Source organism: Gossypium hirsutum, chromosome D10, assembly GCF_007990345.1.
Source record: "Gossypium hirsutum isolate 1008001.06 chromosome D10, Gossypium_hirsutum_v2.1, whole genome shotgun sequence".
Classification (NCBI taxonomy): Eukaryota; Viridiplantae; Streptophyta; class Magnoliopsida; order Malvales; family Malvaceae; genus Gossypium; species Gossypium hirsutum.
Genome location: NC_053446.1, coordinates 8,681,699 through 8,694,820, shown reverse-complemented (window position 1 = coordinate 8,694,820; position 13,122 = coordinate 8,681,699). Strand labels below are relative to the sequence as shown.

Sequence of the window (13,122 nt, the reverse complement as noted above, 5' to 3'; positions counted from 1 at the left end):
ATGTTTTTATGTTTTAAAAATAATTTTATTTTAAAACATTAATAAATTTTTTAAATTTAAATTTAAAATATAATTAAATATTTATAAATTGAGAGCATTTAACTTTGAATAGAGATTTGATACGACGACTTTTGAAGTTGATGTGAAATCTGTGGAAGTATTATGGCGACATTGAAAATGGTTAATCTGAAGTGATGATATTATCTGATTTTTATTGAAACTCATTTATTTCATTAAATAATTTTTAATTTAATCTATTTTATTTAAAAAAATTATGTAAATTTAAATCTATTCACTATTTATTAAGAAGACTTCAACAAGTTAAATATATCGCGTTTAATGAATATAAATTTGACGTTTGTGAAAAAGATAGAAAATGAAAGAGGTAGCCAGATGCTGACGTGGAAAGATCTAAAGTAGATCCTGATTATTAAAAGAAAACTGCCTTCCACGTCGGCAAAAAAGTATGACACCGTCAGAATTTCAGAACGGCAAAGTCAGAAAAGAGAAGGCATTTGTACCCAAAAAAGAAAGAAGGAAAAGATAATGCATCACCGTTCATGAACGGGCTAAAATCAATATTAAAGTACAATGTCTGTCCTTAGCGCAAACATTGCCCGAAATCCCGACGGACAATAACGACGGTGATGGATACATTTTCATTTCGACAATTTATTTTTTCCCTTACTACCCTTCAATCACTTCTCGGAGATATCCGACGCCAGCCGAGACGCGATCGCCGAGTGGTACATCATATCGTGAAACGACGAGTTCTCCATTGTCTTCTTTCGGAGTTGCCTCGCTTTCTCCTCCGTGAAGCTCCCCAGTGTGTATCTGCATCTCGGCTTCGTCTCCGATGTGTTTCCGGCATTGCTATCGTTGAGGTAATCGGGGTTGGATGACCACCCGAAGAGAGGGGTCCACCATGAGGATGAAGAAACGGGATTCTTACGACTCGGGTCGGGTCTTTTAAGTGATTCGGATGAGGCCCGGATTGGGGCTGAGAAAGAGAATGCAAGAGCGTTCGCCATTGAACTTTTCAGAGTTGTTGGTAAATGAAGGGGAAGAGAAATCGCCACTATTAATTCTTGTGGATAGAGGTGGGGGAGAGATGATCGTCTGCGGTATAAAAGGGTTAGCATCAATGTCATATCTTGCCATCTGATGGTCTTTGGAGGATAACGTTAAAACATTTGACCATTTGCCAGGTAGGAGATTGAAAAGGTTTGAAAGAGGATAAGATAGAAGACGTGGAGGCGCGGAGACTGTATTTGATGGAGAGCACATTTTAAGGTAAGTTGTCGGAGGACTTGCAAGTGGGGATTTGACGGAGTCGTCACGGAAGGTATATCTTTGCCCCCCCATGTAAACTTTGATTCAAGTTTGGAATGGAAACACTTCTGAATTTGGCAACAAAGTGCCAAAATACTTCGAATGTCGAGTTTTTTTAATTATATTGTATTGCTAAGTTTTCATTATCCACTAATTATTATGAAATGATTAAAGGACCTCGACATTTGTTATAAAATAAATTAATGTATCTGTATTTAACGACGATCTCTAAATTTTTTGAATGTGTTATTAACATGTCAAAACCCATCGATATTGAGTTATATGTAATACATTTGCATTTAATTTTTAACACTGAAGAGTTAAACCTAAATAAAAATAAATTGACCTTGACATCTATCAATGTCGAGTTATTTTTTAATTATTATTTTAGCCGCAGACAAATGTGTTCAATGGAGCTCTACACTAAGTAGATGTTCAGATTAGTTTGTTTTAATTTAATTTTGATAAATGCTTTTAATGGAGTTCGGCAATTTAGCTTGTTTTATAAACCTAACCTTCAGTGTCAACTTTTTTACGGTGCCTATAAATACCCTCCCTTTGATTTTTTTTTTTCACCCCAACAAAAATTGCCTCTCATTATCGTCAACTTCTTAAGCCAAAAATCTCTCCAATTTTTTTTTATTTACCTTAAATTTGATTAAGGGAAGAGAATCATATCGTTCTAGTATATGGTAATTTTTTTATTAAATGGTTATTTAAACAATTATGTATTCATGGTTGATATTTAATTTTTGTAGCAATCTTTTATTTATTTTTGTTGTCGTTTAATTAAGTTGAGGAGCGAAATTTTTGAATTTGATAAAATATACATTATCCAAATGAAGAGTAAGATCAACTTAAAGAATATTCAGATATAACGAGATTTTTAAAGATTGGTGAAGTACCTAATATGCCAATTCCGTCGTCATTACTTGTAGTCTTAGTGGAAGGGTGGAGACAAGAGATTTTTAGTTTCGGTTTTCCCTACAATGAAGCAACAATCACGTTAGAAGATGTAGCCCTAATCATACACCAATAGTAGCTCATTTCAACTATTGTCATAATGGGCAAATAACATGTGAACTTCATAACCCCATTTATACCTCCACAAGATTGGTTGTCATATACCTGTAGCATTGGCCGTCTTTATATGATTGCGCCCACTATTGGACCTCAAAAACCTACACTTTATATTGGATATCCACTTAATACTTTCAACTTGGATTTTTGTTATGATTTTCCTTTCCATTTTACTTAAGAATGCATCACTTTTAAATTTCATGTTAAAGGTGATATTCAACTGGAGTTTAACTCCATTAGTCAAAATATTCATTCAAATATATTTGTGTCATAGTCAATTCGTCATCTTGAAGCTATCAAACATTAAATTTCGAATATTACAAATAATTTTAATAAATTTAACAATTCCTAATGACAAAAAATCCAAAAATGTTTAATACAGTTCATAAGTTTACACGTAGAACACATTTAACAAAATGTAATAACAATAATAACATAACAATTTTAACAATTCTTAAAAACAAATAATCCAACAAAAGTAACACTAAATTACTAAAACGAATTTCAATAAAAAAAATTGAATTTATTTGATTTTTTTAATAGTATAGTGGTTAAATTGATCAATTAGCAATTGAGGGATTAATTTGATAAGATACATATAATAAAGGGGCACTTTCATGGAAATAAAAGTAATTGCATAGAGAAACAGAAATAAAATTGACATGATGAAGTTAGATGCATTAATGGGTTCAAGAAACAGAAACAAGGCTTTCAACATAGATGATTGTAGAAACAAGTTGAGGTGCGCCTGGAATACAAAGAAGGTGGCTACGTTCATCCTCTAGATTGAACCAAGCAGGCTGTTGTCCTCCACCGTCATCCAGCAATACTTTATTGCCATCCCTGGCATACCCTACAGCTCTGGTGTGAAATATATTGGTCACCCATTGATTTCTCGACAGATAAAGCAACTCAGTCCAAGACTCCTTCACTCCATACTCCTTCATCACCCATATATTTACGTGGTCTTCGATTGGACAACTCGAGAAATCTCGGGAAACACATAAACAACCTCCCAACACTCCCACATTCATGTAGCTGAAGCCCTCGCAATAATAAGCGCCGCATTTCTTGTCTTCGGAGCTCCTCTTTCCTTCAGGGACTTCGAAGTACTCCTCGGTGTTAAGATGAAGACCAAATATCACGTTTCTTCCTGACAATATTTCATCCCCTACCCAATGAATGGCATTGTTTATGTATGCCCCGTCGTTGTAGTTAATAGGTATGTCGTAAGGGCAATCCTTAATCCTCCTCCAAGTGTTGGATTTCTGGCTGTAAATCGTAACTTTGAAGCAGTTTTGTGTCTTGGATCTCAGCATTTTCACCACCTTATAGTCTTCGGTGATATTGTCATACCCAAATCCGAGTATGGTGCTGTTGTCGTAGTTGTATCCGGGGATGGTGTCATGATCCATACTTATATCTTCATCCAAGGCTGGCAAATAATGACATTTTCTGGTTGATGGAATCCATAGAGCGATGCCTTCTTCACGATGGTACACAGCAAGTAATCCATTGTAAGAACCTATTATTCTAGAACGGTACTTGGTGATTTCAGCTGTAAATGGACGAGGAAATTGCACCAAGTTGTTGAGAGAGTCGAAATCCACCGCATAGGCATTATCGTCGATTTCTGCACCGTTATCGAGGAAAAGCTTGACATTGTTGTTGGTTTTCAAGGACTGATGGAGATGACTTTTGACAAAATGTGAGTCATCTATGAGAGAACCCCATGGTTTGGACACACATTTGAAGCGGAGTAGTGTCTTCACTGGAAGCCGACAAAGTATGTTAGGAATCATATCAGTCGGAAAAGGTGACATTGGTGTGGATTAGACAAGAGAGGAGAAACCTGGTTGATTGTTTTGCAGAGAAATGAAAAGTCGTAATAGATGAGAGTACCAAACAGGAAGTCAAACGGAAAAACACATAGCTGTAACATGTGAAAATAGATCATTATCAGATTATTAAAAAAGTCAAAGCTTTCATGTGCCCTTCCTTCTTTATCAATTATTTTACATTCAATAGATTATTTAATTCGTAGTTTTGCAGAAATCCGATGGCTTCCAACAGTTCAAAATATTGTTTTCCTAAAAAGAACAGGGACTTTAGCCTATGGTTTCCATACAAGTATCAGGTTCAACAGCATCCATTGATCTGCCACCTTCAAGAAAACCAAAAGGTTCACAAGTTTTTAAAGATCAAAAATCAAACTCGAAACAAACATACAAGGCAATTTGAAAAGAGAGTTCATTTTATTTCCATTGAGAATAAACAAAAAAGAAAAAGAAAAAAATTCTATATATGTTTCTGTACCCAAAAACAGAGCAAGAAATACTCACACCCATAATCCTACAACCTGGCAAGCAAAGTTGAAAACGAACACTTGATGTCATCTACAACTTTAATACTATGTCATGCGTCTACGCGGTGCCAATATGAAGGCTAGTCTTGATCTTACGGGTAACCTCATCAGCCACAGCCTTCACTTTTGGATTTAGTGCATTTCCAGGTACTGCATCACTCTCTTCACGACTCACTGGACTTGTCAACCATATTCTAATGGTGCCATCTTCAGATCCAGAAGCATAGGATTCCCCTCCAGGTGCGAAACGTACACAGTGGATAGGACCATGGTGACCCTTGTTGCAACCTACATTGATAAAATGCACATTTTGAACTCTTTAACAATCTGACAAACACCAGTAGAAAAGAACATCACACAACCAGTTTCACAAACTACACTCATCTGCTTCGATGGGATCCATCCTTTACGGTTTTTAGATTTTTTTTATGACTTGCAGCATATTTACCATTCTATTGAGTATATAGCAAGGTATACTGGGAAACATGTTGCAATCCTCCTTTGTGTAGCATTCAAAGATATCCACTTTTGGCATAGCTAATTTTTAAGTCCCAAACATATAGCCTTTATTTTATTTTATTTTTTGGAAACCCAAACATAGGAGGCACCTACCAAGCTCTTTTCCAGTATGAAAATCAAACACGTGCACCCACATATCTTCTCCACCAGCAATGAACTTATCGCCATGCTTTGGCTCCAATGAAGCTGATTCTACATTGCATGGCATGTCGTAGCTTTTCACCAACTCAAAACTAATAAGAGCAAATACAAATGTCAGCAGCCATGGTGCCAAAAGAATAAAGTTTTGCACAAACTGGCTTAAAACTTACTGATTTGAATCCCAAAACTTAACAGTAGATCCGTCAGCGGTGGTTATATAGCGACCATCCTGACTCACTTCAGCACTAGTGACGGGTGATTTTGTTTCAAGTGTTTGAACAATTTTGCCACTTCTAAGATCCCAAAACCTAAGGTACAAGGTTCAGGAAATCATTTAGACAATAATATTATTGCGAGAAAATCAATGCTAAATTGACTTTTTCCTATAAATCTGTAATTTATTTTATGCATCAAAGGTTTGAGAATACACCGTACAATCAAATATGGAAGACATGGTTTTCAATATACATACATATAATGTGTGTGTGTGAAATATTTACCAACAACCTAAACTAAAATCACCTACTTCTTTTTCTTACTTTCAAAAACTTTCCATATGGCCCTATACTAAACAATTTATAATTTCAAATTGTGGCACCAGCACTTTCTTAGGCTGATTAAACTGAACCCAAGGAATGTTCGGAAACAAGGATGCATAACCTGCAAAAATGCCCTTAAATGTTCAAGCTTGACTTTTAAAATTAATAAACAATATACATTCATTAAGCTAGCTCAAGCGTTCAATGCAAGCCAATAATAGTCTAGACTCTACCCATCAAACACCTTATCTCAAAGCCCTAGAGTGATGCTACACTAATTCAAGACATGTATGACACTGATGCAAACGAAATATCTAAACTAAAACAAGCTCCTAACTTGTTAAAGTAATTATAGAAACCACAGAGGAAAAAAAATGCAAAGGTGACATCTATAGAACATGTTCATACCTAACACCACTAGTATCACTACAAGAACTTAAAATGGTCTGGTCACTGTGGAGCCATGCAACAGTTCTAATTGAACCAGGCGAATTATCCACTTCTCTTGGTGCTGCATCAAGACGATTCAAATCAAATATTCGAAGAATTTTCTCAACTCCACCCGTGAGTAGATGGTGTGTATCCTGTAAAAATGACAATTTACTCAGAAGAAGTTTATCCTCAGCTGAAGAGTATATTTATTAATGAAGCAGGAATGTGAGTGCAAGCCTCAAGAAGTTAATTGCAATCTAAACTCAATATCATGTATTATGTACAAACAAATTTTAAAATTTGTAAAGGTCTCATGAATAAGAAAAAGCAACCGCTAAAGCTCACATAAATGACTTTGGCAACTTCAGTCCATCAAACAAAAAGGATACACAATTGGACCTAGCAAATGATTTAAGTGCCAAAGAGACACATGAATAATAACATATAGAAAAAAGAAAGATGAGCTTATGAAAGTATGCAAAATATTTTCAATAGTACAACAAACATAGACAAATTTCAAAATAAGAATTCAAACCATTGGATTAATGCAGTTCTTTCAAAGTCAGTTGCTTTGGAAGCTTGCTTATATTGGGTCAATACACATGCTACCTTGAAAGCATAACCACTGGCATCTCAAGAAATACAACCTTCTTGTAATAATATCTAAATAGAAAGAAATAGTGCTGATATTTAATCACAAAAATAAAATTGCCCATGAGAAACAAATCTGATAGAATACTTGCTACCCAGAACATCATAATCAGAAATAACATTGCAATGGGCTTAAGCATTAAATGAAAATTTATAATTAGGGAAAAAAATTCTTATGGAAAAGCAATTAAGCTCAACCTCCGAAAATGCACATGCTCGAACAATATGCTTGTGCTCAAATGAGTGCAATTCATCTCCAGTCAATGCATCCCATAGTTTCCTGGAAATATTGAAGGAAAATGATGAGCCCCACTTTTCAACCAACTATCCTCACTAAAAATGACACCATGAGAATGGCTGTGCGGGTGAGAGGAGTTACAACAAGAAGAAGAAGAAGAAAATCAATATCAACTTTTAATAGTTCATACACATGTAATTCCGAATTTCCTATATTTAGAAAGACAAGCATGGACCTCAAATGAAAGAAAGACAAGCACTTTGGTAATTTTGCCATTTTGGAAGGGATATCTGAAAAATCTAGTAGTTGATACCTTCCAGTTATTAAATTGATTAGCACAACCCAAGAACTGAACCTACTAAGTACAAAAATTGCCACCAAGTTCTATCAGAGCCTCACTAACCGTACTCCTAACAACTAGTTGATAAGGGACAGAGAGTGTGGTAATCCACAAGGATGAGGTCCCTTTATTTTCTGGTGAGTGCTTAATAGAATATATAAGTGTGAGAAAATAGGTTGGAACGGTGGAATTTGGTATCCCTTTGCACAATAAAAATTTCTTCCGCCAAAAAAAGTTACTTCTACGGCTGAACAAAAATTACATACGCGGAAAAATCAGCCGAGGCAGATGCAACACGTAATGCATTGGTATCCAGACAGGAGCTCCATACTGCACCTTTATGCCCTTCAAATGTGCCAATCCAATCTCCAGTCTCCCCATTTCTTAACATTGGAGTGGAGTCTGAATTCCCAATGCATCATTAGAAAGAGAGTTGATAAACAAGAAGCTAAATGGAATCAATCAACATCACCAGAATGCACACATAATCACTGTCATCTGCTATGACTTCTCAGAAAAAAAATAGAAACTAGAAAATGCCAACATAGCAAGAAATTACCGAATCACTATGCCAAGACAACCTATAAAAATGGATTATGACAGGAGAGATGATTAACAATAACATTAAAACAAATCCCATAAACAACCTGATCAACCACAAACTAGAATTCTTGCTTCAAAATGATCATACCATTTCAAGTGACATAACAATGGTAATTTATACTTGCTTACGAATAAATAATAGCTAAATGTCAGCGCAAAGCAATGATATTTCAATATTGTATCTCCCTAAAATGATTAGGGAACGGACTCATCAAAGAAAAAGGCAGTTCAAAACAGTATAAAGAAATAAATTCAAAGCTGAAAATTAATATGATCAGAACAGACTAAATCAAACGAAAACCTCAAACCTAATTCGACATTCCCGCATCTAAATTCATATACGTAGCTGATTTATACAAAAAAATCACTAAAACAAAATTCAAAAGAAACCCCAAATTTAATCAACAACAAGAAAATAAAAGCCACACCTTTACTGGCACTGATAAGAAAATACCCATCAGGGGTAATGGGGCTGTAGAACAAATCAACTACCGGCCTTGAATGCCCATGGCACACTAACGGTAAAGCCACCTTTTTCTTCTCCATTTCTCCAAATTAACAACAATAGCAATAGAAATTTTTAAAAAAAATAGAAAAAAAATCCTAATTTGATCCTTTTGAATCAAGTTCTTTAAAAGGGAAAGCAATTATTTAATTATGTTATATTACGTAGCTAAACTATAACACAATTGTAATGGTTTATGTACTTAAAAACAAAATTAAAATATTTTGCTTTTTTATTTTCTTAAGAAGGGATGCAAAGTAGGGTTTGAAATTTTAACCATAAGTTTGCTAATGTGGTGTAAATGATTGGATTTGGAAAAGTAAATAAATTTTGATCGCTAAATATGAAGAGAAAATGGAAAATATATCTACATATGAAGGATATATATAGCAGGGTAGTTGGAGAGCAGGAAAAAACATGGAAAACACCTTTGAAGGAGACCTTCATTATATAGTCAAGTAGTGAGAGATTTTGGCATCTTTTCAGTTTTGCAAATAAGGGTTTCTATTTTTTGATTATGTAAAATTATACCACGTCTTTTTCAATCTAATTTTGTTGACCTAAGTTGAGATTTTATATCTTGATTTGCGTGATTGGAGTTAACATATAGGTCATGTATGGGAAGTTTTGCCATGCATTTCCTGAGCTAATCTTTCCTTCACAAGTGTCTCTCATCATTTAAGTTTATACTTGGGATGAAGTCAATTAGATTTTTTGTAGCTGTTCAAGATAATTCAATTCAGTTTAATTATCCATCTTTTTATATTAATTTTAGATTTCCAGATTTTAATTTATAAAATTTTAAAGTCTTTTTTATAAATATTTCTAAAAAAATAAATTTTAAGTAAGGCTATATTTGATAAACTGAAAAATTAAATGTTGAATTTAAGTTATGGTATATTGCTTCAAATTAAATATTGAATATAATTAGATTTTTTTATTTAAATGAAATAGAATTAAATAAAAAATAATTGAATCTATTCTATATTAAGTGTGTATTTGATAAATTATTGAAACAAAAATTTTCAGCATTTAATATTTTAAATGTGTTTGCCTTTTTTTTAGCATAAACCACAGGCGTCCTCATTCGTAAAATCCTATTCGGGCCGAGGATGGTATTCAATTAATGCCCTCCTAACAATGTTGACTCTAAAATTTGAACTTTGTTTAAATGTATTTGATAATCTTTGTAATTTTTTTACTTAATATAAAACTTTGAACAAATAAGTGTCAGAATAAGATAAGTAGGTAGGTAGCTACTTCTCACTTAATGTAGAATGTAACAATCTAATTTCCAGTGGTATCGAAAAATGCATTTTTGGAACCTCATTTACATAAATCGAGTTCGTAAATATAAAATAGGAATATTTATAGAGTTAATGTGAAAATATAATAAAGTTCGATTAAGTAATTTAGCTGAGAAAATAGTTAATTAAAATTTAGGGACTAAATTGTAAAAGTCCAATCACTATTAAATTTTAATTTAGAAAAATCTTGGGGACTTAGATAACAATTATCTAAAAGACTAAAATGGTTATTTAACCATTTAGTGAATGGTGATGGTGGTTACCACTAAGTTTAATTACTAGTTAATTAAAGTATAATAAACCATAATTAAGGTTTAATCATATTATAAATATTAAAGTACAAGTGGAAAAAAAATGAAAACCATCATTATTTTCCTCATTTACACCGTCCACCATTGTTGAAAGAAAGAAAAACCTTAAGTTTTCATTCAACATTCGGCCAAGCAATAAACTAAGGTAATCAAGTTTTTTTTTTTCTTATAATTTTTATAAATTTATGATTATGGGAGCTTGATTTAGTTAGTCCATATATCAATTTATTCAATTATTAAGTTTTTAGAAAGTTTTCATTATTAAGAAATTGATGAATTAGGCTTGAAATTGATAGTTGGTAAGCTTAGATTGTAAAAAAGACTAAATTGGAAATTGGATTAAGCTTGTTAGATGATTTTGTAATATTATGGACTAAATTGAATAATGAAAAATCTGTTATGAAATTATGTTATGAATAGAAGGTATATGATTCCTAATGAAAGAATGTGAAATCAAATTCTGATCCAATGCTAGATATCGAAAAATACACATATCCCGAGTATAAGGATTGTAACACCCTACGCCTGACCCAATCATCGAATCCGGGTATGAAGCACCACAGGTCGGCCTGTTGGAAACGCGCCATTCTTACTTTTGAAACAATTGTCCATTTTGGTGGGTACCCTTTTTTCAACACGATATTCTGTTCATTTAAGACTAAATTTATTTGGAAGCAAAATTTAAAATGATACCCTGCCACACTTAAAGATTTAAAGATACAAGGAATAGCCTTTTGCGGTAGCTCAAACAACATTTATAAATAAAAAAAATACAGATAAGCCAACGAGGCTACCAATCAACATTTAAAGTGTTCAAAATAACGTTTCAAGTACAAATTAATGGTTTTAAAATGGTGATATCTAACAATTGTCCTAGCACCCCCTAGCAAATACATGTTACCCACGAAAACAAGAAGGCTCACAAATGGTCGTAGATTTAGCTGTATCCCTTCAATCACCACACTCAACCTAAGAACCTGAAAGGAAGAAGAAATTGGGTAAGTTCGTGAGAACTTAGTGAGTTCCTAGGGAAATAAATCCCACCAATAGTATTGTCAGACATTAAGGAATAAGGCTCAAACTAACGGACTAGTTCGCCACATTTGGCGGATACATCCCTCTTATCCGTAGATCAACTGGCGGATTCTACCGCAATCAAACTCAGCCTATCGACGGATAACATCGGTTTCTAAACTCATAAATGACAGTTATGGGCACAACTACTCCGCAGATATGCCACTTGTGTGGACTACCCTTTTATGACTGACAGACTTTACTTTTCATGCAACGTGCACTACCATATGCACCTTTTTCTCACGTACTCCCTTCCTTGTGCTAGTTTATGATCTTGGTTCTAAAGAACTCATTTTTCTTGTATTTTCATATCCCTTCAGTAGAGTTATTAAACAAACATCACCTCTGTATCCTCCTAACTTCCCTCCTTATTTGAACAGATATGTGTTCCTCATGTATCTTCTTTATCATTTTACATGACAACCCTCCATTGCCTTCTTACACCAGTTTGGATACGGAGCTTGTGCACTAAGAAAGGAGTACTCATACCATGAAAATATCAGGTTTTCTGGGTCTATTTAACCGTATATAATCTTGCATGCACTGACTCTTTGAATATGTTTCATTAGACATGAACATCAGAGACGAAGGACAAAGCTACTTACCTGGTTGTACAGTGATAAAGATTAAACGAATTAACGCAGATACCAGACTCAAAGTATAGAGGAACTCACCAGGACACTTTACTCAAAGCTTTATCTACTCTACTGGTTCACTCCCTTTAGTATTGGAACCTTCTCTTATTTTTTTAGCTAAAAAAACTTCTTTAAACATAAAAAAGACCAAAACTTTATGATATAACAAGAATATGTAGACATGCAAATAGTTTTTGGATAGAAGTTTTTTATACATAATATTTAAAGAAATCCTACCAAGCCTCTATTATGTTAGTTTCTATCTATTTGATAAAGCTTAAAGGAAGGGTTAAGAATTTACCAAGAGACAATTGGTATAGAAACTCTCCTAAGCTTTAACAGTTAACACCTTCGTTAACAAATAACTCTCCTGATTTCTTTGATGATAACAAAGTCTAGCAGAGAAGATGAATCAAAAATCTTATCTTAGCTATCACGTTATCCTATCTATAAATAACTCACGTCCAAATTCCAATCGGGATTATCTCTAATCATTACTCATTCTCCCATGCTTGTACTAATTAATCACATTCTATGAGGCTCTACAAGTGTCCTAATTACTGACACACTGCCTCCACTTGGATGTAGGTCACTTAAACGTGTCCCACAGGCTATCATGCTTACTTTAGTAGTGACACCAAAAAAACAGATGGCGATCTTATTAGCTGGAAAGTCTGTCTCATAAGGTTCGCGCCACAATCAAGAACTCATCATATCGCAAAGTGGAACTCTATTGTATTGGTGAAGTTCTACGAAGCACTTCACCACAAGTTACCATCATCAATCGGTCTAAGCTTTGCAACTTAGGCAATCTTTGCCAACGTAGTCTCACAAATCAGACCAACTCGCCAATTGGGGTGTGACAGGGACTAAATTAAATAAAATACAAAATGTGTTTGACTTTGTATTTAAATGTTAATTAGATGTAAACTAATGTTGCTTCTATTATTGAACTATTGAATGTTAAAAACGACGTCGGACCGTCGAGAGGAAAAGGAAAGGTGAGAGTTGTTTCAAAAATTAACTTGCTGAAAATATTAATTTTCAACA

General features: G+C 33.9%; 3 protein-coding genes across 5 annotated transcripts; all 3 read right to left on the bottom strand.

The window, feature by feature from the left end:
* Positions 1 to 544: 544 nt before the first annotated feature.
* LOC107914473 (uncharacterized) lies at positions 545 to 1,586 on the bottom strand. The gene has a single exon (XM_016843396.2). It carries the CDS (start codon positions 1,149 to 1,151, stop codon positions 699 to 701), a length of 453 nt encoding a protein of 150 aa, XP_016698885.1. The 5' UTR covers positions 1,152 to 1,586; the 3' UTR covers positions 545 to 698.
* A 1,515-nt stretch (positions 1,587 to 3,101) lies between these two features.
* On the bottom strand, positions 3,102 to 4,235 carry LOC107915249 (F-box protein CPR1). The gene has a single exon (XM_016844410.1). It carries the CDS (start codon positions 4,233 to 4,235, stop codon positions 3,102 to 3,104), a length of 1,134 nt encoding a protein of 377 aa, XP_016699899.1.
* Positions 4,236 to 4,353: 118 nt separating this feature from the next.
* Positions 4,354 to 9,159, bottom strand: LOC107913916 (serine-threonine kinase receptor-associated protein). 3 transcript variants are annotated; one of them, XR_001688660.2, is made up of 8 exons: positions 8,669 to 9,159; positions 7,904 to 8,039; positions 7,258 to 7,339; positions 6,385 to 6,560; positions 5,608 to 5,745; positions 5,390 to 5,529; positions 4,755 to 5,065; positions 4,354 to 4,576 (listed from the first exon to the last, which is right to left on the bottom strand). XR_001688660.2 is itself a non-coding variant. In XM_016842583.2 (7 exons), exons 1-7 carry the CDS (start codon positions 8,784 to 8,786, stop codon positions 4,836 to 4,838), a joined length of 1,020 nt encoding a protein of 339 aa, XP_016698072.1. In that variant the 5' UTR covers positions 8,787 to 9,159; the 3' UTR covers positions 4,649 to 4,835. The 3 variants fall into 3 exon arrangements, 1 of the variants encoding a protein (XP_016698072.1); XR_001688663.2 differs by having other exon boundaries at positions 4,354 to 4,569; XM_016842583.2 differs by lacking the exon at positions 4,354 to 4,576 and having other exon boundaries at positions 4,649 to 5,065.
* Positions 9,160 to 13,122: the final 3,963 nt, after the last annotated feature.

What these genes read in the sequence shown, in the direction of transcription:
- LOC107914473 (XM_016843396.2), bottom strand. Translation starts at nt 1,151, where the DNA reads ATGACATTGATGCTAACCCTTTTATACCGCAGACGATCATCTCTCCCC.
- LOC107915249 (XM_016844410.1), bottom strand. Translation starts at nt 4,235, where the DNA reads ATGTCACCTTTTCCGACTGATATGATTCCTAACATACTTTGTCGGCTT.
- LOC107913916 (XM_016842583.2), bottom strand. Translation starts at nt 8,786, where the DNA reads ATGGAGAAGAAAAAGGTGGCTTTACCGTTAGTGTGCCATGGGCATTCA. An exon ending in TCTTATCAGTGCCAGTAAAG is followed by an intron (nt 8,040 to 8,668) that starts GTGTGGCTTTTA and finishes TTGGGAATTCAG; the next exon opens with ACTCCACTCCAATGTTAAGA. An exon ending in AAGTTTTGGGATTCAAATCA is followed by an intron (nt 5,530 to 5,607) that starts GTAAGTTTTAAG and finishes TGCTCTTATTAG; the next exon opens with TTTTGAGTTGGTGAAAAGCT.